At 40.6% G+C, this 23,598-nt stretch overlaps 1 protein-coding gene across 4 annotated transcripts in view; it reads left to right on the top strand.

Moving 5' to 3' along the window:
* LOC126171053 (uncharacterized) overlaps positions 1 to 23,598 on the top strand; it is a 542,365-nt gene that overhangs the window by 481,212 nt on the left and 37,555 nt on the right. For all 4 annotated transcript variants that reach the window (XM_049920771.1, XM_049920769.1, XM_049920770.1 and 1 more), the window contains 4 exons: positions 12,145 to 12,295; positions 14,295 to 14,347; positions 15,765 to 15,944; positions 21,637 to 21,844. In XM_049920771.1, the coding sequence (XP_049776728.1) occupies positions 12,145 to 12,295; positions 14,295 to 14,347; positions 15,765 to 15,944; positions 21,637 to 21,844 (592 nt within the window). The remainder of the gene's footprint in view (positions 1 to 12,144; positions 12,296 to 14,294; positions 14,348 to 15,764; positions 15,945 to 21,636; positions 21,845 to 23,598) is intronic.

Raw genomic sequence — 23,598 nt, 5'->3', positions numbered from 1 at the left:
ACGCTTAATGTCATATATTTAAGTCATTTGTAATCAGACGTTTGAAGCCGTTTTATTCATGGAAGTTCGATTCTTTAAAGGCTCGGAGGCGGAGATTTCACTTACGTAATACTAGGACATCAGGTTACTTGTTTGTGAAAATCAATGTTTGGATTAAGTTGTAAAGAAGAAACTAAGTTGTCTGCCCTACTTCGCATAGCATGTAATGTCAGAACGCTGAACTCACTGGTTGGTTTCAGAGCTTAGCACGACAGAGATGGAGGCATACGCGGTTTTATGTGTGTCTGTGTTAGAAGAGGTTAACCAAGGATAGTGACAACGAAACTCCATGTAACGGTTCTGAAAGATTCAATTTACTCCCGGATATGTTGCTTACGGACAGCTCTGTTTCCTCTTCAGCAGAATAGCGAAAAGCGACGTTTTGTCAATATACTGAACATCTTAGAAAAGTGATATCAATACCAAGATTTAAAAAAATACATCTTGGTAGATAGTTACTAGCAGCTCCACGAAACTTACGAAATGTGTGTTCTACCTATACAGATTACTTTGAAGGCGAATCATGGTATTTTGTTTGTTTCACCTCTTTTCTAAGCATCATGGAATCATTAAACGAATTTTATAGCCATGCCTTGCACTTAATCTGTTGTAAGAAATAAAGTATTTGCAACGATCAGTAAGAAACAAATGCCATCACAAATGTTGAAATGCGAAAATTTCGTATTGTGAAACGTGGTATACTTCCTTCAATTTTTTCAAAAACTTGAAGAATTTGTGTAACTACACTTTACCAACAACAGTTGTGGGATCTGGATTTAGTAAACTGAAATCACATCAGTCAACTCCATTCATCCTTTTTTTTATTAGCAAACCAGAGTTTTCGCTACAACTTCACTCGCATAAGTTTTCTACATATATGTTGCACATATCTCCCCCCCTCTCTCCCTCTGTCTGTTCCATCCTTTCCCCTCTCTCTCTCTGTCCATCGCCTCCGTCCCCTCTCTTTCTGTCCAGCCCTCCTGACTGTCTAAAATACACTGCAATACAGTTCAATGAAGCAGGTCTGCTCACATAACACACTTCTCATGCAGGGCAACCTACATGCCGGAGTCCAGAAAACTGTTTGTTGCCTCTTACATGTAGGCTGCTCTGCGAAGCAGGCTGATTTGACAAATGTGTACACAAAATGCATATTATGAAGGGGAGCCCATATGCCAGGAGCTGAAAAAAAAACACATTTTTGCTGTATCTCTCCTCCTGTTGGCGCTAGGAGGTTATAAATCACACAAAGCTGATGCTCACGAGGCATGCTGTTCCTGTGCCAAACTTGGTTGAAATCGACCCAGAGGTTTGGGAGATGATCCCATACATAACACTATGCTATACATAAACGGATAGACTCTATGTTTGGTAACTTTGCTCTCAGCAAAACTGAAATGTGAATGTCCTTGATTTAAAACCTCGTAATGAAAAAAATCAAGATCCTCTTCTTTCAAATACTCAACCAGTTCATCTCCCAGTTTAGTGCCAAAAATTGGTATATATCTTGCCAAAACTAATGAAATGGTTCAAATGGCTCTAAGCACTATGGGACTTAACATCTGAGGTCTTTTTTTTTTTTTTTTTTTTTCTTTTTTTTTTTTTTTTTTTTTGAGGTCATCAGTGCCCTATACTTAGAACCACTTAAACCTAACTAACCTAAGGACATCACATACATCCATGCCTGAGGCAGAATTCGAACCTACGTCCGTAGCAGCAGCGCGAAAACTAATGAGATGACATCATTGTGTTAACATAGGAAACACTTTTCCATAGAGCTGTAACAGAACACCAGTAGGACCTGTTCGGTTCACATTTATTTACAGCATCAGTTTCTCGTTGCATTGTAGTTTTTTTTCCAAGGCGGGCAATCTTTTTTGCATTCATCTTATGAGAACGATCGGTTAATTCGTTACTTTCCGCACCGTACTTTTTAAAACAACATACAGCTGGAATACATTTAAGTAATATTTTATTCGTTTTGTCTGTGGTCATTGTACTAGACAAAATGAGTTAGTGTATTTATCTAGGTACACAATATGTAATTCCTTCTTCCTGTTTTCTAGCATTCGTTTTCTACAGTAAAGTATTATTTTTTTCAGAAATTAGCAAATTTTATTTTATTATTTAACTTTGTGGATGGATGCTTTTCCTAAGGCCACAGTCGTCAAAGTTACCTAAGGGAGCATTCATGTGCGCCTCTGTCTATGAGTAGTGTAAATTTCGTTCTGCATGTTATCGTATTTTAATTATTCAATTTGTGTATCGTATACTCTGAAGTGGAATGTGGGGACCAGACCAGCATTTGCCTAAAAGAGCGTGGAAAAACGACTAGAAACCATTCTCAGGCTGGCCAGTGTAGAAGACCACGGTCGTTAATCCGCCGTTAATCTATCACCCTGTCGTGCGAGCTAGTGCGCTGCACGTTACGCTATAAACTGCACAAACTGTGTGTCGTATCTAGCCAGGGAATAAACAGCAGCTTAAACGTAAGATCGCTATTCCTTGTTATAAACTCTTCGTTGGTTGCGTACTGCAAAAAGCAGTCCTTTAATACTACACTATTTTTTTTTTTGACCCTGTCTACAAGTCTTAATTGATCTGAATGGTTTTGTCTTGAAAATGGTTCAAATGGCTCTGAGCACTATGGGACTTAACATCTGAGATCATCAGTCCCCTAGAACTTAGAACTACTTAAACCTAACTAACCTAAGGACATCACACACATCCATGCCAGAGGCAGGATTCGAACCTACGACCGTAGCGGTCGCGCGGTTCCAGACTGAAGCGCCTAGAACCGCTCGGCCACAACGGGCGGCGGTCAAGAATTGTGCAACAGACTGACATTACGGATATTGGTCTATAATTTGGCGGTTTCTTCTGATACCTGCTTCTGGAGACTTGGCCAGCTTTTTGTCTTCTAATCCCTCATGAACCTCTTAGTGAATGCACGAAATTCGTTCTTCTAACCATTTTTGCCAGTTTTTTATCGTTATCCATGAAGGAATACCTACTTTGTTGTGAAGCTTATTATTTCTTCCATGTCTTAGAATATTCTGATTTCTTGTATCCAATTAATCTATAAAATTTCTCATTTCCTTTATCCAATTAATCACAAACTCCACCGAATTGGTCATAATCTATTATTTTTCAAATCTTAAAAATAGTTAAAGTAATGTGAACACAAATTAAAAGAACGAAAATCAACTCAATTGTACATAAATCAACTCTGTGGCAAACGTGCGAGCCACCTACAAAAATTCTTTGATGTGTGGTCCACCAATGAAACACCCTTAGCACAGAAATAGTAATATCAACTTCTCCATCCATAGTAACAAGTAGTATCCAAGGGCATTCCACATTGATTTCCACATCATTTTCCCCATTATTCATGGTGTGGCGTTCAATTCATCATTACAGTTGCAAATACAGGGTGGAGAAAAATTGTGCTGCGAAATTTTAACCCTGGATAGCCGATGACAGTAGGAACGAATATTACTAATGTTGTGTCGGTCGACAACGCACAATTTTTAAACTACGGAAACTTGGCGCCACCGTCTCCGATTGGCCGCGGGATTGCCCTGTTGCCGCATGCTCTGGACAACGTATGACCGCGAATACTTTGCCTGCCGGAGATCGCGATGTATCAAAGGCGTTGGGGCATTGACGGGGCGAGGGACGTTAGTATGTGTGAACCGACAACCATAGCGCTGCAAGCCAACTGACGAACGGCAACAGGGCAATCTCACGGCCAACCGGAGCGCATGGTGCCAAGTTTCCATAGTTTTAAAAATGGTGCGTTGGAGACCTACACGACGTTAGTGGTTTTGATTCCTACTTGCATCAGCTATCCAGGGTTAAAATTTCGTCACACAATTTTTGGACAGTTGTTGGTCAGAAAGTAATGCACCACATTTCATTTTCTTCAACAATTGTTTATTGAACGCATTGAAACGTACACACAAGAAAGAATGATGTTTCTTCCATACTACCTATTTTTCCAGTAATCACCTTCCCATTCTGTGACCTTCCTCCAGTGAGACACAATGATGGGTATGCCCTGTCGGTACCATTCCTTGCTCTGGCCATGATGCCCTTTCCTCAGTATGCGAGTCACCTCTCTGCCGTCCTCAAAATTGCTTCCACGAGTGGCGTAATGGCTGACACAGTGGAATTCTGAGGTACTTAGTTCAGGGTTGTTGGATGGATAGGGTAACAGTGTTCAGTCATGTTTAGTGATGTGTTCTGGAGTTCTTAAACGTGTGTGAGGCCGATCACTATCATAGTGAATCAATCACCTGGGTTGTTATTGCGCCGAAGTGTCTGGAAGCGCTTCTTGAGTTTGATTAATGTGTTCACATATGCTACAAAGTTAATGACGCTGCCCCTTGGCACCACGAATGAGCACATCACCAAGCTGCGTCTCGTAAAGTGTGACACCCCTGGATGGTCTCCCCCCCAACGCTGCAAATCTTGGAGCTCTGCCGAACCGCCTTCTCGTAATGGCCTCACCCTCTTTGCCCAGCTACTAACCGTACTTCTGTCGACTGCAGATGCTCCATAAACTGCCCACATACGTTTATGAATATGCCCAACAGTTTCTTTCTCCAGAGTGAGAAATTCAATGACGACACGCTGCTTTACAGACGCTATTTTGAAACATAGCTGGAGCTACGCTTCCTGTCGGAGGTAATGGAAAATTTGGGCGCGTACTCCGGCAACTTCAAATAATGCTTACTAAATTTCGCATTCGTACCATTGTTGTTAGATGACAAAAAAGGTGGTGATTTACTTTCTGGGTGATCCTCGTACTTTTTTTTGAGGTGCATGATCTTGGTAACGGATGGGAAATGTGCGTGTTACGTAAATCTGACTCAGAGTATATTTTTATAATCTCCGACTGAAGGGTAAATATAAGTATCGTCACATCATCTTACATATTCTGTCCATGCGGTGCAGACAGATGATGTAAGCGGTCCCTCTAACCCCTCGTAAACTTTTCATGGCATGAATATGCAATGAACGTACGTCAGATGTTCGATTCATCGTCACGACTCACGAAGCGAGAGGTTCCCTCTTTGTTTTGGCGTTCATGGTGGGGGTAAGTGCGAGGTAAGGGGCGGAAGGAAGCATCGCTGATGCCAGGTGCATATTCAGTCTCAATTAAGAGGCTCTGTTAGAGAAAACCGTCATGCATGAATAAAATCCGGGATCTCACTTGATGGGATTGGCCGACACTTGCTTACAGACGTTAAAAATTTTAAAACTAATTACAAGCTGCACTTTGCGCTAAGGTTTCCTCCCACGCAGTCACAAAAACGTCATGCATCCGTCACGAATGACCGACTAACTCGCAAGTTCATCGATTTGTGTATGGGATCAGGTGGTATTTTAGTGTACTGTATTCAATTGTGCATAAGGTAATCTATCAGACAAGCCAGTATCTATTACACAATTTTTTTTCGTAGACTGATTTGCTCGTATAACTACTTCTGCTTGGTCATCTAATGACAGTTCATTAAAATAGCAAAATGAGGAAACACACATACTGTACTGTCCGGGCAATACACAAGGAGCTTAGATTTTTTAAAAATTTTATTTGCACTCCCGCTTTTATTTCGTGGGTACCTATCGATTTTCTTCTTAACCTCTTCCTGCATAAGCCTAATGAGTAACATGACTAGTAAAAGTGAGACATCCCTACCATTTTGGTAATAGCCAGTGCTGTTTTGTCTTTGTGCTTCATAGTACCTTCCATAGTTGTGGAAACTCACGATAGAGGGAGATAAATTGTAATAAAACTCATTTTCACGAAACGTATGCGGCGAAACATAAACACAAATAACATCCGCCATCCTGTAAAATTTTTCATCAGTCAAAATATCTCAAATACACCCTCTGCGTTTGACAAATACGTCAAGCAGCGCGTACACTGTCAAATATTTGACAAACTTAGTAAAGTGACAAATTGTTTGGTCGTGTATAGGAGCCTTACATTAACTGACAACTGAGGCGGTAGAAGAGCACACGCCTAAAGAATTAAAATAAAATGAAATTGCGAAATGGTAAAAAAAAAAGCGGAGCCCATGCGACGAGACAGACACTAGGAAAGAGAAATACCTTTTCGGATTTAGGTAATACCAGATCTTCAGTCGGATGATGTAAAAAAAAGCGGTGCATCTGACATTTGGCAGCGTCCGTTCTTTTTCGCGTGACGACAATCAGTTACTGGCCGCATTACACGTCTCCTCTTAGTTCAGATGAAACTCCAGGGCGGATTTCGCTAGACACACGAATGACATATACTGTATGTACAAAGATGTGTGAAACTTGTTAAATGTGTGTGAAATACATGCACGGCATAAATGACAGCTGTTTAAAGCGTTCCACAGTGGTTAAGGGGAACTAAAGACAAACAGTTTGATATAAGACGCTTGATGTCTATCAACTCGGGGAAATAATCTGGAATTGGCCTACTAAAGCCAACTAAACTACACTACTGGCCATTAAAATTGCTACACCATGAAGATGAAGATGACGTGCTACAGGCGCAAATTTAACTGACAGAAAGAAGATGCTGTGATATGCAAATCATTAACTTTTCAGAGCATTCACACAAGGTTGGCGCCGGTGGCGACACCTACAACGTGTTGACACGAGGAAAGTTTCTAACCGATTTCTCAAACACAAACAGCAGTTGACCGGCGTTGCCTGGTGAAACGTTTCTGTGATGCCTCGTGTAAAGAGGAGAAATGCGTACCATCACGTTTCCGACTTTGATAAAGGTCGGATTGTAGCCTATCGCGATTGCGGTTTATCGTGTCGAGACATTGCTGCTCGCATTGGTCGAGAGCCAATGACTGTTAGCAGAATGTGGAATCGGTGGGTTCAGGAGGGTAATACGGAACGCCGTGCTGGATCCCAACGGCCTCGTATCACTAGCAGTTGAGATGACAGGCATCTTATCCGCATGGCTGTAACGGATCGTGCAGCCACGTCTCGATCCCCGAGTCAACAGATGGGGACGTTTGCAAGACGACAACCATCTGCACGAACAGTTGGACGACGTTTGCAGCAGCATGGACTATCAGCTCGGAGACCATGGTTGCGGTTACCCATGACGCTGCATCACAGACAGGAGCGCCTGCGATGGTGTACTCACCGACGAACCTGGGTGCACGAATGGCAAAACGTCATTTTTTCGGATGAATCCCGGTTCTGTTTACAGCATCATGATGGTCGCATCCGTGTTTGGCGACATCGCGGTGAACGCACATTGGAAGCGTGTATTAGTCATCGCCATACTGGCGTATCACCCGGCTTGTTCACATTGACGGCACTTTGAACCGTTGACGTTACATTTCAGATGTATTACGACCCGTGGCACTACCCTTCATTCGATCCCTACAAAACCCTACATTTCAGCAGAATAATGCACGACCGCATTTTGCAGGTCCTGTACGGGCCTTTCTGGATACAGAAAATGTTCGACTGCTGCCCTGGCCAGCACATTCTCCAGATCTGTCACCAATTGAAAACGTCTGCTCAATGGTGGCCGAGCAACTGGCTCGTCACAATCCGCCAGTCACTACTCTTGATGAACTGTGGTATCTTGTTGAAGCTGCAGGGGCAGCTGTACGAGTACTTGTACACGCCATCCAGGCTCTGTTTGACTCAATGCCCAGGCGTATCAAGGCCGTTATTACGGCCAGAGGTGGTTGTTCTGCGTACTATCACAGGATCTATGCACCCAAATTGCGTGAAAATGTAGTAACATGTCAGTTATAGTATAATATATTTATCCAATCAATACCCGTTTATCATCTGCATTTCTTCTTGGTGTAGCAATTTTAATGGCCAGTAGTGTACTTGGATTCCCACCGGTTTCTATTCTACCAGCTGACCAATAGTGTGGCACCCAGGTGATCTTCCAGTCTCTCAGTTTATCGCTCGTTTCAGGTTTTATAATGGTTCAGTGTTCTATCGATACCAGTTTCCTTAAAGGTGCAGCACTTGCCCGCTTCTAACAGAATCAGTGCAGTATCAACCTGTGACCTGTTTAGAAAAGAACTAAAACCGAAAAGGATTTTGTCATTATCAGATAGCCGAACGTCATGCCTGTGCTCCAGTGTTGCATGTAGGTAAATAGTTTCACACCAGTATACGAGGTCTGTTTAAAATATTCCGGAACTTTGTCCATAAAATTTTTCTGCGCATCCCCTTCATTTACTGTGCATGGTATCCTTCGAAATATTCTCCTCCACAACTGGTACACCGCTTCTAACCGCCATTTTCACTTCTCGATAAGCCTCTTGTTGGTGCGAATTTTCTTTTATCTCATTTATCGTTGCAAATCTTCGTCCTTTCAATGGGGTTTTCAACTTTGGAAATAAGAAAATATCGATGAGGCAGTACAGTGACAGTTTTTTGTACAGTAGTCACTCACCGACAGGGATGAATGTGCGAGTGCGTTATCGTGATGCAAGAGCCATGAATTGTTTAGTCACATTTTTCTTTCGTCCAGGCGTCGCAACATGTCCCGATAGTACCATCGATTAATAGCTTATCCTGTGGCACGAATTCATGATGAACTAATCCTTCAGAGCCAAAGAAAACGATCAACATAGCTTTGACATTTGTCCCGACCTGACGAGCCCATTTTGGTCTTGGAGAACCTTTCTCAACTCATTGTGAGGACTGAACCATGGTCTCAACATCATAACCATAGACCCACGTCTCATCACCTGAAGGAACAGCTCGTTTTCATTAGCGCGATCCGAAAGCTCTTCATAGATTGCTATGCGAAGGTCTTTCTGGTCTTACCGGCCGGCGTGGCCGAGCGGTTCTAGGCCCTACAGTCTGGAGTCACGCGACCGCTACGGTCGCAGGTTCGAATCCTGCCTCGGGCATGGATGTGTGTGATGTCTTTAGGTTAGTTAGGTTTAAGTAGTTCTGAGTTCTAGGGGACTGATGACCTCAGAAGTTTCGTAACACTGAGTACGGCTTAAGCATTAATTACCATAGGCTCCCTGCATTATTTGGTGTCTCTGTAAGGGTTTTCTTGGGTTTCACGCAAAATTTAATGTGGATGTGTTGCTCCTCTATCTCTACCATCTTGAAATTCGCAAACTGCGCGACACAACGTTCTACTCAATACAGCACTGAACAATAATTAAGACAGACAACAGTGAAACTTCCTGCAGCTACACATTAAACACGGGAGACTGTAGGGATACCAACCGCATTTATACCCGCAAATATTGGATCTGATATGGACAGCATTTACCTGGATAACTTACGTTTTGTTAGTGTTATAGGTTTTTTTAAAAAAAAAAAACTGACTGACACAATTCTGGACTGCACAACAACATTGTTCAAGGCATAGTAGGAGTTGCTGTGATTAATAAAGACGATAAAAACAAATTAAGACAGTAGGAAAAAGACTTCAGCTTGAGTGACTGACAAATGACAGAAACAAAAATTAAAAGATATAGAGTATTGAAATAAGGACTGGAGATAGGAGGGATAGCTTCATCTGTTAGCAGACCACTTCCACGATTTGAAACACTAGATGCAATCGCTGGGGTACACAGTTTCCATCCTGGGGTAGGGTGGGGGTGGGGGGGGGGGGGGTGAGGGGTTGGAGGGTAAGGGTACGGTATCAGGGAATGCATCCTGTCACCCTCGACTACTAACATTGCCAAATTCAAATTAATGTGCCAATCTGTGAAGCTATGGGATATAACTAGGAAAAAAAGGAGAAGTCTGAAATAAGAATCAGCAATGGGCTGTACAGAATTTAAAGACAATGATAGCGGCTGCCTTGAGTGGCTGTGTTGGGAGAAGTCCCAGAACAACCATTGGCACTGGCGATGAGTATACGGGTAGAATCTGTTTGAGACATGAGATTGCTGCAGATTTACGTAATTAGAACTGCTGCTCAGAATGAAGTGGTTCTGAGCAGGATCTTTGTCCTTGATGGGGAACTGTAACTCCTGGAAGTGTGAAGCATATGGTTGGTCGAACTCTCTGGCTGGTGGTATTCCGTAAAACATTAATAGTAAAGTAGTCACTCAAGGTATTGACTTTACCATCTGTGATAAGCTGGTTGCACTGCTAGCAAGCCAGAAAAGTGCCTTCCTTATCTGGGAGGAAATAGAAATAGTACAAGGATGTCAATGCATCAGATGTGAATATATGTGCAATTTAATAGTCTAAATTATGATGCAAAAACATCTAACAAAGAAGGCTGTCATCATATTTCAGTTGCACATGTACAAAGCATAAATTCCTGAAGGATTATTGATTTTTGTTAATTTTGTTATTGTTCTACATCTGTGCATATGTTGTTGTTGTTGTGGTCTTCAGTCCTGAGACGTGCATATATACGAGAAAAATATTTTAGTAGTTGACTCTTCACCTAACAGTGAGCTCTATGCTGCTTCTCTAAGATCTTCACAGTGATTCTCTCTCCTATGCCATATTTATCATCTTGTGAATGCTTTACAGCATTTGACTTCTTACAAGTGTTCCTTACAATAATGGTGAATGGTATGCAGGCACAATAAAAATGTGATAATGTGATACTGTTTTGTGAGTCATCAATATTTCACTGCAATTTTTATGAAAGTGTTCATATTTTTCAGCATTTTAAAGTAAATAAATGTTTCTATAATTGTAATAATAATGCTCACAAATGGTACAGTTTTGAACAATGTCCATCAATACCAGAATTTGTGTGTTAGAAACACATTTACTTTCATACACTATGTGATCAAAAGTATCTGGACACCTGGCTGAAAATGACTTAAAAGTTATGTGGCACCCTCCATCGGTAATGATGGAATTCAGTATGGTGTTGGCCCACCCTTAGCCTTGATGACAGCTCCACTCTTGCAGGCATATGTTCATTCAGGTGCTGGAAGGTTTCTTGGGGAATGGCAGCCCATTTCTCATGGAGTGCTGTACCTAGGAGAGATGTCAATGTTGGTTGGTGAGGCCTGGCTCAAAATCAGCATTCCAAAACATCCCAAAGGTATTCTATAGGATTAAAGTCAGGACTCTGTACAGGCTAGTCCATTACAGGGATGTTATTGCTGTGTAACCACTCCGCCACAGGCTGTGCATTATGAACGTTCAATCATGTTGAAAGATGCAATCGTCATCCCCAAATTGCTCTTCAACAGTGGGAAGCAAGAAGGTGCTTAAAACATCAATGTAGGCCTATGCTGTGATAATGCCATGCAAAACAACAAGTGGTGCAAGCCCCCTCCATGAAAAACATGATGACACCATAACACCACCACTTCCGAATTTTACTGTTGGCACTACAATGCTGGCAGATGATGTTCACCAGACATTCGCCTTACCCACACCCTGCCTTCAGATCGCCACATTGTGTACCATGATTCATCACTCCACACAACATTTTTCTACTGTTCAATCGTCCATTGTTTTTGCTCCTGACATCAAGCAAGGCATCGTTTGGTATTTACCACTGTGATGAGCAGCCTCTTGATCATGAAATCCAAGTTTTCTCACCTCCCGCATAACTGTCATAGTACTTGCACTGGATCCTGATGCAGTTTGGAATTCCTGTGTGATGGTCTGGATTGACATTTGCCTATTACACTTTACAACCCCCTTAAACAGTCGGCGGTCTCTGTCAGTCAACAGATGAGGTCGGCCTGTACGCTTTTGTGCTGTATGTGTCCCTTCACATTTCCACTTCACTATCACATCAGAAACAGTGGGCCTAGGGATGTTAAGGAATGTGGAAATCTCGCATACTGACATATGACACAAGTGACACCCAGTCACCTGACCCTGTTCGAAGTCCATGAGTTCTGTGGAGTGCCCAATTCTGCTCTCTCACAATGTCTAATGACCACTGAGGTTGCTAATATGGAATACCTGGCAAAAGATGACAGCACAATGCACCTAATATGAAAAAAGTCTGTTTTTGGGGGTGCCTGGATACTTTTGATCACATAGTGTATCAGTATTTAATGGTATGTTTTACTTTTTCCATGTTTCTGTTTATTCAAAAATCCTTATGGTGGTTTATCCAGAGATCCTCATGGTGGTTGCTTCTATTTTTTTAAGGAACCAAAATTTGAAACAGTTACAAGAGAGACTGTGGAGACCTTCATGGGACACCGTCCACAAAAAGTTATTACTTCTGAAAAGAGAGATGTTATCAAAGGAATGCCACAGGATCTACTTGCCTCACTTCCTGGCACACCCTCGCAAAATGGTATGGAATGATTCCTAATTTTCTAGCCTTGTATTTGTACTTTTACATGCGTGTTTTCCTTCATGCACATGAGTCACGTCACAGCTATTTTTACATGCACATATGGTTATCATAGAGATATATCTGGCATTGATTTTTATTATCTTTTAGTCTTACCATTTTTTCATCAGCAGATGTGTATGTTGGCCTGGTTGTGTGATTCATAATAATTCTTGGGATGATAATTCCTTCCATTTGTGCTGTGTGGCAACACATATAATTCATACTAAAATTCTTAACATAAGAAACATAGGGAGAAAGCATCAATTACAAAATTACTCAAAAAAATGCACTACGTTGCATCTGTGGGTTTTCTATTAAATCCGTACATATTATAAAAATGGATGTATGTACACTGGTCAGTCAGAACATTATGACAACTGACCTATTATTGATATAAACCTGTCCAGGAAATAGCAGCATCAGCTGTTGAGTAATGACTGCTAGCCAAACACACACATGGTGCATGTAGAATCAGTGAGCATGCTGTCTGTTTGCAGAATGGGGAGGTGTATGATCTATCTGTTTTTGACCAAGGGCAGATTGTGATCACTGGAGGCTTGGGATGAGCATTTCAGAAACTGCATAACTTGTCGGTTGTTCTAGGAGTATTATGGTGAGTATCTTCAGCATTTGACAATACCAAGGAGAAACCATGTCCAGATGTCATGGGGTTTGGTGGTCACCACTCATTACAGAAGTCAGACATCGTAGGTTGGGCAGACTAGTAAAACAGGATAGATGGTAAACTGTGGTGTAACTAACATAATAATTTAATGCTGGGCAGAATGTAAGTGTGTCTGAACACACAGTGCACCGAACACTCCTAATAGTGGACCTCCACAGCCAACAAACCATACATATGCCAGTGTTAACAACAAGAGATTGGCAACTATGACTGAAATGGCCATAAGACCATTGACACTGGACGTTGGCACAGTGGCAGACCATTGCATGCTCTGATGAACCCAATAACTTCTTATGCTCTAGGAAACATTCATGTGGGCATCCTTGGGTCCAGTGAAGCTTGTGCATGGCACCATGGTGTCCAAGGAGTATCATAGACTGGTTGCAGACAATATACACCCCTTCATGATGATAGTGTTTCCTGATATCAGTGGCATTTTTCAGTGAGATAATGCACCATGTCATAAGGCCAAGAGTGTGATGGAGGGGTTTGAAGAACACAGTCATGAGTTCCAATTGACGTGCTTGCCTCCCAACTCACCAGATCGGAACCCGATTGAACACAGCTGGGCTGTGTTTGAACATGGCATCAGAGCTCATTGCCCTCTCCTCAGAATTTATGGGAATTAGGTGACTTTGGTGTGCAGATGTTATGCCAACTCTCTTCAGTGACCTACCAAGCCTCAAGGGTTCCTTGCCATGACATGTTGCCTCAGTTACCTGTACCAAAGGTGGACATACTATTCGTTAGGTCCTCAGAATGTTCTGGCTCATCAGTGCACGTATGTATGTTCAACATGGTACACATATCCCTTACTGTTAGGTAACAATGACTGTGGGGATAATAACCATCTACCTATCACGGTTCAGGATATAAGACGTCATGAACACTAAAATGCGCGAAAAACTGCCTCATCGTGCATGATATTTAAATTTATTTCTTCTTTCCTACTAACTGTATTCATGATATATTTCACAGACAATGCCTACATAAACTGCTGAATCTACATACACAAATATGTCATAAACACTGAGTAAGAAAGTCCCTGATACCTAGCAACCCTTTTGACAGCTTTCAATTGTGACACTCAAATGGCTGTAGGCAAAAAGCAATAGCCATCTTCAGAGCTAGGAAGAACCATTGCCATACAGATCTTTACAAACAATTTGTATACTGTACTTATGCATTTGTATATTATACATAGCTTGCTGTATTTTCCTGGCCTCTACATAAGCAATTAAAAAAGCTGTGTTTCTGTATTTTATTTTACAGGAACTTCAAAATTTCGTTCTCCTAGTGTATCTCCAGATATTCCCTCACCAAAGGTAAATTTACAACTAAAGCAGAAACACTTTAGTAGCTATATAAATAGCATTTGACTGCTGTGCTTTCTCTGTAGTACAGCTCATGACTACATGAAAATGTAGACTGGTATCAAGGAGCCATATACAGTTTGTAAACATCTGCAATATTTCAGTTAAAGGCAATGAAGTTTGGCCTACTTTAGTTCTTTTAATACATTATGTAATCAAAAGTATCCGGACACCTATTAGTGAACAGTAGTATAGGGTATGTTCACCCTTTGCTTTTATGATAGCTTAAATTCTGCTGGGTACATTTTCAATTAGATGCCTGAATGTCTGTGGAGGAATGTACATTTTTCGTCAAGAGCTGAAACTAGAGAAGGAGAGTGATGCTGGGCTCAGGGGTCTGAAGCTAAGTCAACATTCTAACTCATTTTAACAATTCCTTAATATTCAGGCTATGACTCTTGGCAGGCTAGTACATTATAGGATTGATATCATCCATCAATTATTGCCTCGCAGGGTGTATTGTTACACTGATACAAACTATCATCTTCTCCCGACTGTTCCTCTACTATACGCAGTACACAATGCTGTAAAAAGTGGTCATATCCTTTCACATGTAGCATTTTCTTAAGCACAATAAGAAGACCATAACCTAACAATGAAAAATGTTCCAATACCATTACACCATCTCCTCCTTACCTCACTGTTGGCAATACACATGCTGGCAGGTAATGTTCTCCAGGTATCTGACACACCCAAACCCTTCTGTCAAATTGCCACTGGTTATAGCATGACTCGTCACTCCAAATCAATCATTTCAACCACTGTTCAGTGGTGCTGCTCTTTACACAACCTCAAGCGTCGCTTAGCATTGACTACAGAGATGTGTGACTTGTGAGACACTGCTTGACCACTGTACCCCACTGTTTTTAACTCCCTACACACAGTCATTGTGTTAGCTGGACTTCTGCAGCAGTTTGGTACTCATGAGTGATTCTGTCCACTGATTTCATGCAATCTTTTACAACCACCTTCACAGTGCTAAACAGTCCCTATCCATTGGTATATGTAGTCTGCATGGTTGTTGTTTAGCTATGGTTGTTCCTTCATATTTCCACTTCACAATCACATCACAACAATAAACTTGGGCAGATTTAGTGGGGTTGAAATGTCCCAGTGACTAGTCCAAGTTCAAGGTCACGTAGCTCTCCTGATTAACCGAGTCTGTTGTTACTGCTACTCTACCGACAACACAACACTTGCTGCATCATTTTATACTGGTGGTTCCATCTCTCAAGACATCTGCTGGTAAATTTCACATTACAGAGGGCTGCCCGGATACTTTTGATCAGGTAGTGCATGTATAAGACAGAAGCAAATATATATGATGTGAATTACGGCACAATTAATACTATCATCAATTTTGTTACAGAAAGCTGAAACACAGCTGAGTTTACTGAAATCAAGATTGAAGCCTGTTAGTCCAACAACAAATGGTGCAGCATCAACTGAATCTATGGAAAGTGATGCTGATTTTGCAACAGATTGTCTTAATGCCCATAATGAGTACAGAGAGAAGCATGGTGTTCCACCCTTGAGGCTAAGCAAGAAGGTGATTTTAACTCCTTCAAATAAAATAAGGCAAATCAATCCTGCTAGCAAAACTGATTAAAAATACTTATTCACTAATATGAAATGCTTAAAGTAGTCTTGTGGCATTGTTGGCTGGATGACATTCATCTACCAAACTGGAAAGATTGTATCAAAGGAAAATTCCGTTGAGAGAAACTTATGAGAGGCATGTGTGCAATGTGTAACTCATTTTGCCCATCTTTCACTTGACAGTAGTAGGTACTTACGTGTAATTATTTCTGTTCTAATACAATGCACTTCTTTAACATTTTTTGAGAAATCAAAGCCTGTTGAATATCATATGGGAGCATCTACAGCATCAGCATTACTGGCTGAGCCAATAGACTAGATGTTAGCCCCTACTGCATTTGAGACTTGTCATTATTTGTTATTATTCTTCAGTTACTGCTGGAGGTCATGGTAATGGCTCCATTTTTAAAACACACTAAATGAATCTGTGCAGTGTACATAAATAAACAAGTCTCCTGAGTGGTTCACTAGCAAATAGACCAACTCTAATAATGAAATGACATATTCTGTAATGCAACAGGTAGGAAAGTTGCCAACCACAGCCCATTCCACAAATAGTGGACACAGCTACTTTCCGTTGATGCTCGGAAAGAATTACTAATATATTGTACATTACTCAAAGCAGGTATAGCACAGTATCACTTCACTGTGATTTGTGCATGAATAAAGGTTCATTTTTATAAAGAATCTTTATCATATCTTGCCATGAATGTACCACTATGATATCATTATTCATATTATTTTTGTTATTGTTATTATTGTTGTTGTTGTTGTTGTTGTTGTTGCTGTTGCTTTTCCATTCTGAAGAAATGTAATTCATTGTGGTGATGTGTGTGTTTGGTGGAAGTTTAGACTTCAGTGCAGCATGGGCAGACTTGTATTCTGCCAGTTCAGCCAGTTGCACATAATGTCATGCACTATTTGACAGATACTTTTCTCATGGTACTGAATAGGATCATAAAACTTCAAATCTCAATTCGCATAAACGCTTCAGAAGTATTTTCTACATCTAAGTTTGTACTACAGTCACGTGAAAGGTGAACAGAGTTGGTCACCCACTTGAGAGTGGCATGCCCTACTTTTCTAATCTTCACCAAACTATCCTTCTCTTTTCCCCAAGGTTAGAACTAATAGTTCTGAAAACTGGGATAGTTTCTTGTACTTAATTTCTTTGTATCATTAATACAAGAAGTTTACCTCCTGAAATTAGGCAGTGACCCTGCCATTCTGTTTTATGATTTTAAAAATTGGAAATATTTTCCTTTATTAGTCATTGTTATGTCCTCCTTAAAAAATATTGTTTAATAACTTCAGCTACTTACTAACAGAGGCTATTTGGAAATGTTCAACTTGGACATACCCATTTTGAATTCTGGTGGTAGAAGTTTCTTACCACTAGTACATTAGTTGCAGGAGGGTAGTTGGGACCTGGGGGAGGGGGGGGGGGGGAGAGGGAAGGGGAGTGAACTGGTTAAGTAAAGTTTCTGATTTCTAGGTTGTACACCCTGTGTTAAATAACAAACCACTCTGTAGTTTCACATGAAGTAAGTACAAATACATGTTAATGGCGACCACTAAATGTACGCACACAAAATTATTGTAATCCCAGATTTATGTCATCTACAAAATCTGGTTAAATATGTTTTGTTCATATATGACATAGCTGCTTTCACAGGTAGCCCTGCCTCTGTTCAGACAGGATAGGCCTTAACAGGTTTAGAGTAGGAAGTGCTGGATGTGTGTATTGGGCAAGTCTTGCAGTAGGTCTGCCACAAGGGTATGAACCTATGGAGACAGGTTGGAAAAGGAAGTGGCATAGAGATGAAGTAGGATATTGTGTAGGTTGGCTGGGTAACGGAATGCCACTTGAGGCGTGTGGGAAGGATCTGTGGTAAGATGTCCCTCATTTCAGAGCATGATGATAGATAATCAAAATCTCGGTGAAGGATATTGTTCAATTTTTTAAGTCCAGTGTGGTACTGGTTGACAACGGGTGCTCCTTTGTAGGTGATTCTTGTGGTGGTAAGTGAGCCGGGGCTGTGAGAGGATAGGCTGCAGGAAATTGTTTGCATACTAGGTTTGGGATATAATGCCTGTCTGATTCCACCTTTTCAAATATCCTTCAACAGTGGAAAATGTTTTTTCGAACTTTCAAGATATGTTTATAAAGCATCACTGCTTTGGAATGGCCAGCTCTGGGAGAAGGTGCACATAATGGATCCACTAATTTCCCACCTATCCATGCATCATGGGTGATATCATTCAGTGTATCTATAACAAAGTGACTGAAATGTGTTGGAGCTCCATTATGCACAAACCACATGCTTTCATGTATTTTCAGGGGCGCATCCTGTAGCTAACCTGGAAGTGTGTTCTGAATAGACATTTTAGGTAGCACCTATAAGATGAACTAGATGAACTTACCACAGACAGTTCTGAGTAGTACCAGTCCACGCATCAAACTGCAACTGGTGTCTGATTCAGTTGTATGATGATAATGGAAAATCCAGGATGGAATGTGACAATATTGTGAAAAAGAAGTTGCTACTCGCCATATAGCAGAGATGGTGAGTCGCAGATAGGCATAACAAAAAGACTGCCACAAATATAGCTTTTGGCCAGTAAGGCCTCTGTCAAAATTAGACGACAAATGCGCACACACACTCTCACATAAACACAACTCACACACTGAGGCCTCAGTTGCCTGTGACTGCAATCCTGTGTGTGTGAGCAGCTCTTGCGTGAGTGTATATGTGTATATTTGTCATCTATTTTTAATGAAGCCCTTACTGGCCCAAAGCTGTATTTGTGACAGTTCTTTTGTTGTGCCTATCTGCGACTCAGCATCTCTGCTATATGGTGAGTAGCAACTTTCCTTTTCACTATTTTGTTACATTCCATCCTGCAGTTTCCATTGTTTGAGTTTTGCCTGACGGCTTTTCTTCAATCCTAACCCAGTGCTGCTTTCCTTCATTACTATTTTCTAATGCATCACTATACTCAAATGTCCATCCTTCTTTATCTTCTTTCCTGTTTTTCTCTTGTCGCCTTACAAACAGCACTGCATGCTCCACTTACGAGTCTCACTGTATCAACCATCGTGGCTATGAACAATAGGCAGCTAAAAGACTATGCTGATTGTTGGTGCAGCATCTTATGTCCCACATCACTCCCGCTGATATCATTAATCCATGCCTTCAAATTGATCATTATACCATATCTTTGCTGTTATTTCCCACACCTTTCTGGTGCTACCTGATCTTGTATCTCATCCCATGAAGCCTTTCAAACCTCCCACTCTTTCTCCGTTCTATCCCAGTTCGCACCCACTAATTTCACCTCATTCAGTCACATCTGCCAACCCCTTTCTTCATACTTATCCACCCTCAGACCTGCCACCCATAGTAAGTGTGGCCTCGGTTGCCTGAGACTGCAGTCATTAGTGTGCAAGATGCATTTGCATGAGTGTGTATGTGTGTGTTTATTGTCTAATTTTAACACATGCCTAACTGGCTGAAAGCTATATTTGTGTCAGTCTTTTTGTTGTGTCTGTATGCAATTGAGCATCTCTTCTATAAGGTGAGTAGCAACTTTCCTTTTCACAATATTGTACCATGATAATTTTCATCTGCCAACAATTGTCAGTCAGGGAAATATGCTGTTCCTTCTCTTCCAAATGTTGTCTCATCTCAAAATGAGACTGGACCATGGACCAGCAGATAGTGCAATAAATCACTGGTGGAAAGTAGTTGTATCATTGGTTAACAGCAGGTGAAAGTTGCTGTATAGATTGAATCTGACACAAATACAAGGGTTGGAACTTTAATAATGGCAACTATTTATTTATTTATCTATTTATTTCTCTGTGCTGTTCATTTTTGGAACACAGCCTGTGACCAGCTTAGAGACAGAAGTGATGACACTTTCTGCAGGACCTGGCCATCATTTTGCAGGACAATGCTCAAGCACATACAATGCAAGCTGTTAATGATTTGTTTGACTGATGGGGCTGCTAAGTGCTATACCACCTACTGCACTCCCCTGACTTAAGCCCTCGTGAGTGCAACTCGATTTCTAAACTGAAGGAAATACATCACGGCATTCGCTCCAGAACTGCTACATATTCGTCTGGCAATAGACTGCGCCACTCAAACTGTCAACACAACTGGCACTGCTAAGAGTATCTTAATACTTCCACATTGGTGGAAATGGGTTATACACAATGCCGGTGACTACTTTGAAGGTCAGTATAATTTTGAAACGTGTATATATTTTGTATGAGCTGTAAATAAATAGTTGCCACTATTAAAGTTCCAACCCTTGTACTTGAAAGTACCATGAAATACCCTCTGTGTAGTACCATAAGATGTATTATGTGCTAGGACAAGAAGTTGTGTACTGATACTTGGCTTGATCTTGATCAGTAGCCTACAGAATGTGGTCCTTCTGTTATGTGTACAACTAGGTATTGGTATATCTCCTTCCACTGTTTAAAGCACTACAGACTCTGTCTCAGGAATATGATGGTAAGCAGCAGCAGCAGATGTTGCACGACTGTGCTGCCTTCTGTCTGCAACATATTGTGACACAGCTGTGCAACCTAACATACATTACCATTTTCAGCTTTACATAGGTTCACAGAATGGCAAATGAAATACGTCCAGCCTCTTTTCATGAAACATATTTATTAATCATAACATGCATATTTCATAACAATGACAGCCATTTTCCTAAATATTTATACAGCCACTGGTAACAAGATGCCACTTAGAGTATTAAGACTGTCATAAACCTTATAACAAAGATGCCTCAAAAACAGACTGATGGTATATTGACAATACAGAGGGACCTAGAGAAAGCATGTATTTGCTGGCCGTGATATTGTTGCACTTGCTCTCCTGTGGGCATTAAAGGAAACCTGAGGTGATGTCACAGTAAACAGTTACTGTGGTAACCGAGGAAAACAACACATATTGTGAATACTTCGAAGACAGTTGTGCATATACTACCAAGTGGTTCAGCATGTCCTCTTCAGATATCTTTATAAAAAAATCACAATAAGCCAATCGAAACACCATCACTCCCAGGTGCAATAATATTTTGACCAGCTAATAACACAGAAGCAACAATAATAATGTAGCCATGTCTGTCATTATTTGCACTTATCATCAATATCTATGCTGTAGAATGAAGCTATGAGGACATGTTTCTAGTGAATTTTGATTTCTGCCACCCATTTAGTCTTCTGGTAAGGTAACTTATGTTTTCTCCATCTAATCAAATATTTGCATCTTTTTTCCTCATTCTACTCCTTGTGTTTGTCACATAAGTTACTAATAACTGAAAATATTTTGATCTAGTCCCTGACTTATTTGATTATACAGGCTGTGTCAATATGTAAATGAAGTAGAGCAATGTTCTGTCAAGTAAAGTAAACCTCTGAGCTTAATTTTTAGAGAAGTAAAAGGAGTAAAACATATCCTTTACATAAGAGAAGAGAGAATTTCCAATTTATACGGACACACAACTCTGTTCAGGGGAAAATGAATACTACTGTACACACCAGCCTCCTTCTGAAATTTGCATTGTCTCCCAGTCAAATTTGTTATTGCTGCTGAAGGTTTCACTATTTCCTCTTACAGCTGTGTAAATACAGTGAAGAATGGGCCAAGCATCTTGCCCAGAAAGGTCACTCAGAACATCGACAAAACTCTGATTATGGAGAAAACATTTTCTGCAGTTGGTCATCTAGTGGAGCTCACAAAGTCACTGGGAGAGAGCCTGTTGACCATTGGTACAGTGAAATAAAGGATCATCCTTTTGGGAGAGAACCACGTGATTTAAAATCAGGTAATTATCCTGGAATGAATTTCATAAGAAGAAAAATTAAGAGTAACAACATGATTGTAGTTTTGAGGGTCAGAGCACAATTGGCAGATTGAGTGTTTCTGTTGTATTTAAGTAATATTCAAAAGGGCTCTGGAAACTTAATATTAGTTGTATGAGTTTCTGAATTTTAAGTTTTGTTCAGCAAATGAAAAATATTTTGATTGTGCGTTTGTTGTAAAAAATGCATAATGAATATATTATTCTTGAAATTGATACTGTAGATGTGAGTCCTCAGAATTAAAATGTGTATACTAGTAAAATTTATATTTCAGTAACCTCATTCAGAAAAGTTATCTGAGGTAAAGCACACTCCCAAGGCTTATTAGAGAGTTAACTGAGAAAAATGGATCATCAGGGAACTCACTCTTCTTTTTTTGTGTCATCGTTCTTCTGACTGGTTTGATGTGGCCCACTACAAATTCCTCTCCTGTGAAACCTCTTCATCTCGGAGTAGCACTTGCACTCTACATTCTCATTATTTGTTGTATGTATTCCAGTGTCTGTCTTCCTCTACAGTTTTTACCCTCTGGTACCATGGAAGTTGTTCCCTGATGTCTTAACAGATGTCCTATCACCCAGTCTCTTCTCCTTGTCAGTGTTTTCCACATATTCCTTTCCTCTCTGATTTTGTGCAGAATCACCTCGTCCCTTACCTTAACAGTCCACCTAATGTTCAACATTTGTCTGTAGCACCAAATCTCAAATGCTTTGCTTCTCTTCAGTTCCGGTTTTCCCACAGCCCATGTTTCACTACCATACAATGCTGTGCTCCAAACATATATTCTCAGGAATTTCTTCATCAAATTAAGAACTATGTTTGATAATAGTAGACTTTTCTTGGTGAGGAATGCCTTTTTGCCAGTGCTAGTCTGCTTTTGATGTACTCCCTGCTCCGTCCATCATCAGTTATTTTGCTGCCTAGATCGCAGAATTCCTTAACTTCATCTACTTCATGACCTGTAATCCTGATTTTAAGTTTTTCGCTGTTCTCATTTCTGCTACTTCTCATTACTTTGGTCTTTCTTCAATTTACTCTCAATCCATATTCTGTACTTATTAGACTGTTTATTCCCTTCAGCAGATCATGTAATTCTTCCTCATTTTCACTGAGGATAGCAATGTCATCAGTGAATCATGTCCTTGATACCCTTTCACCTTAAATTTTAATCCCACTCTGGAACCTTTCTTTTACTTAAATAATTACTTCTTTGATGTACAGGTTAAATAGTAGCGGCAAAAGACTACATCCCTGTATTATGCCCTTTTTAGTCCGAGCGCTTCATTCTTGGTCATCCAGTGTTATTATTCCCTCTTGGCTCTTGTACATATTGTATATCACATGTCTCTCCCTATAGATTACCCAGATTTTTCTCAGAATTTTGAACATCTTGCACCATTTTACATTATTGAACACTTTTTCTATGTTGATACATCCTATGAACTTGTCTTGATTTTTCTTTAGTTTTTCTTCCATTACCAACCACAACATCAGAATTGCCTCTCTGGTGCCTTAACATTTCCTAAAACTGAACTGATTGTCATCTAACGCATCCTCAATTTTCTTTTTCATTCTTCTGTATATTATTCTTGTCAGCAGCTTGGACACTTGGGCTGTTGTTAAGCTGATTGTGCAATAATTCTTGCACTTGACAGCTCTTGCAGTCTTCAGAATTGTTTTGGTGATATATTTCCAAAAGTGAGATGGTATGTCACCA

The sequence above is a fragment of the Schistocerca cancellata genome, chromosome 1 (genome assembly GCF_023864275.1).
Source record: "Schistocerca cancellata isolate TAMUIC-IGC-003103 chromosome 1, iqSchCanc2.1, whole genome shotgun sequence".
In the NCBI taxonomy this organism is placed as follows: domain Eukaryota; kingdom Metazoa; phylum Arthropoda; class Insecta; order Orthoptera; family Acrididae; genus Schistocerca; species Schistocerca cancellata.
The sequence above is the reverse complement of the archived record's forward strand: the minus strand, read 5'-3'. Positions and strand labels throughout refer to the sequence as shown.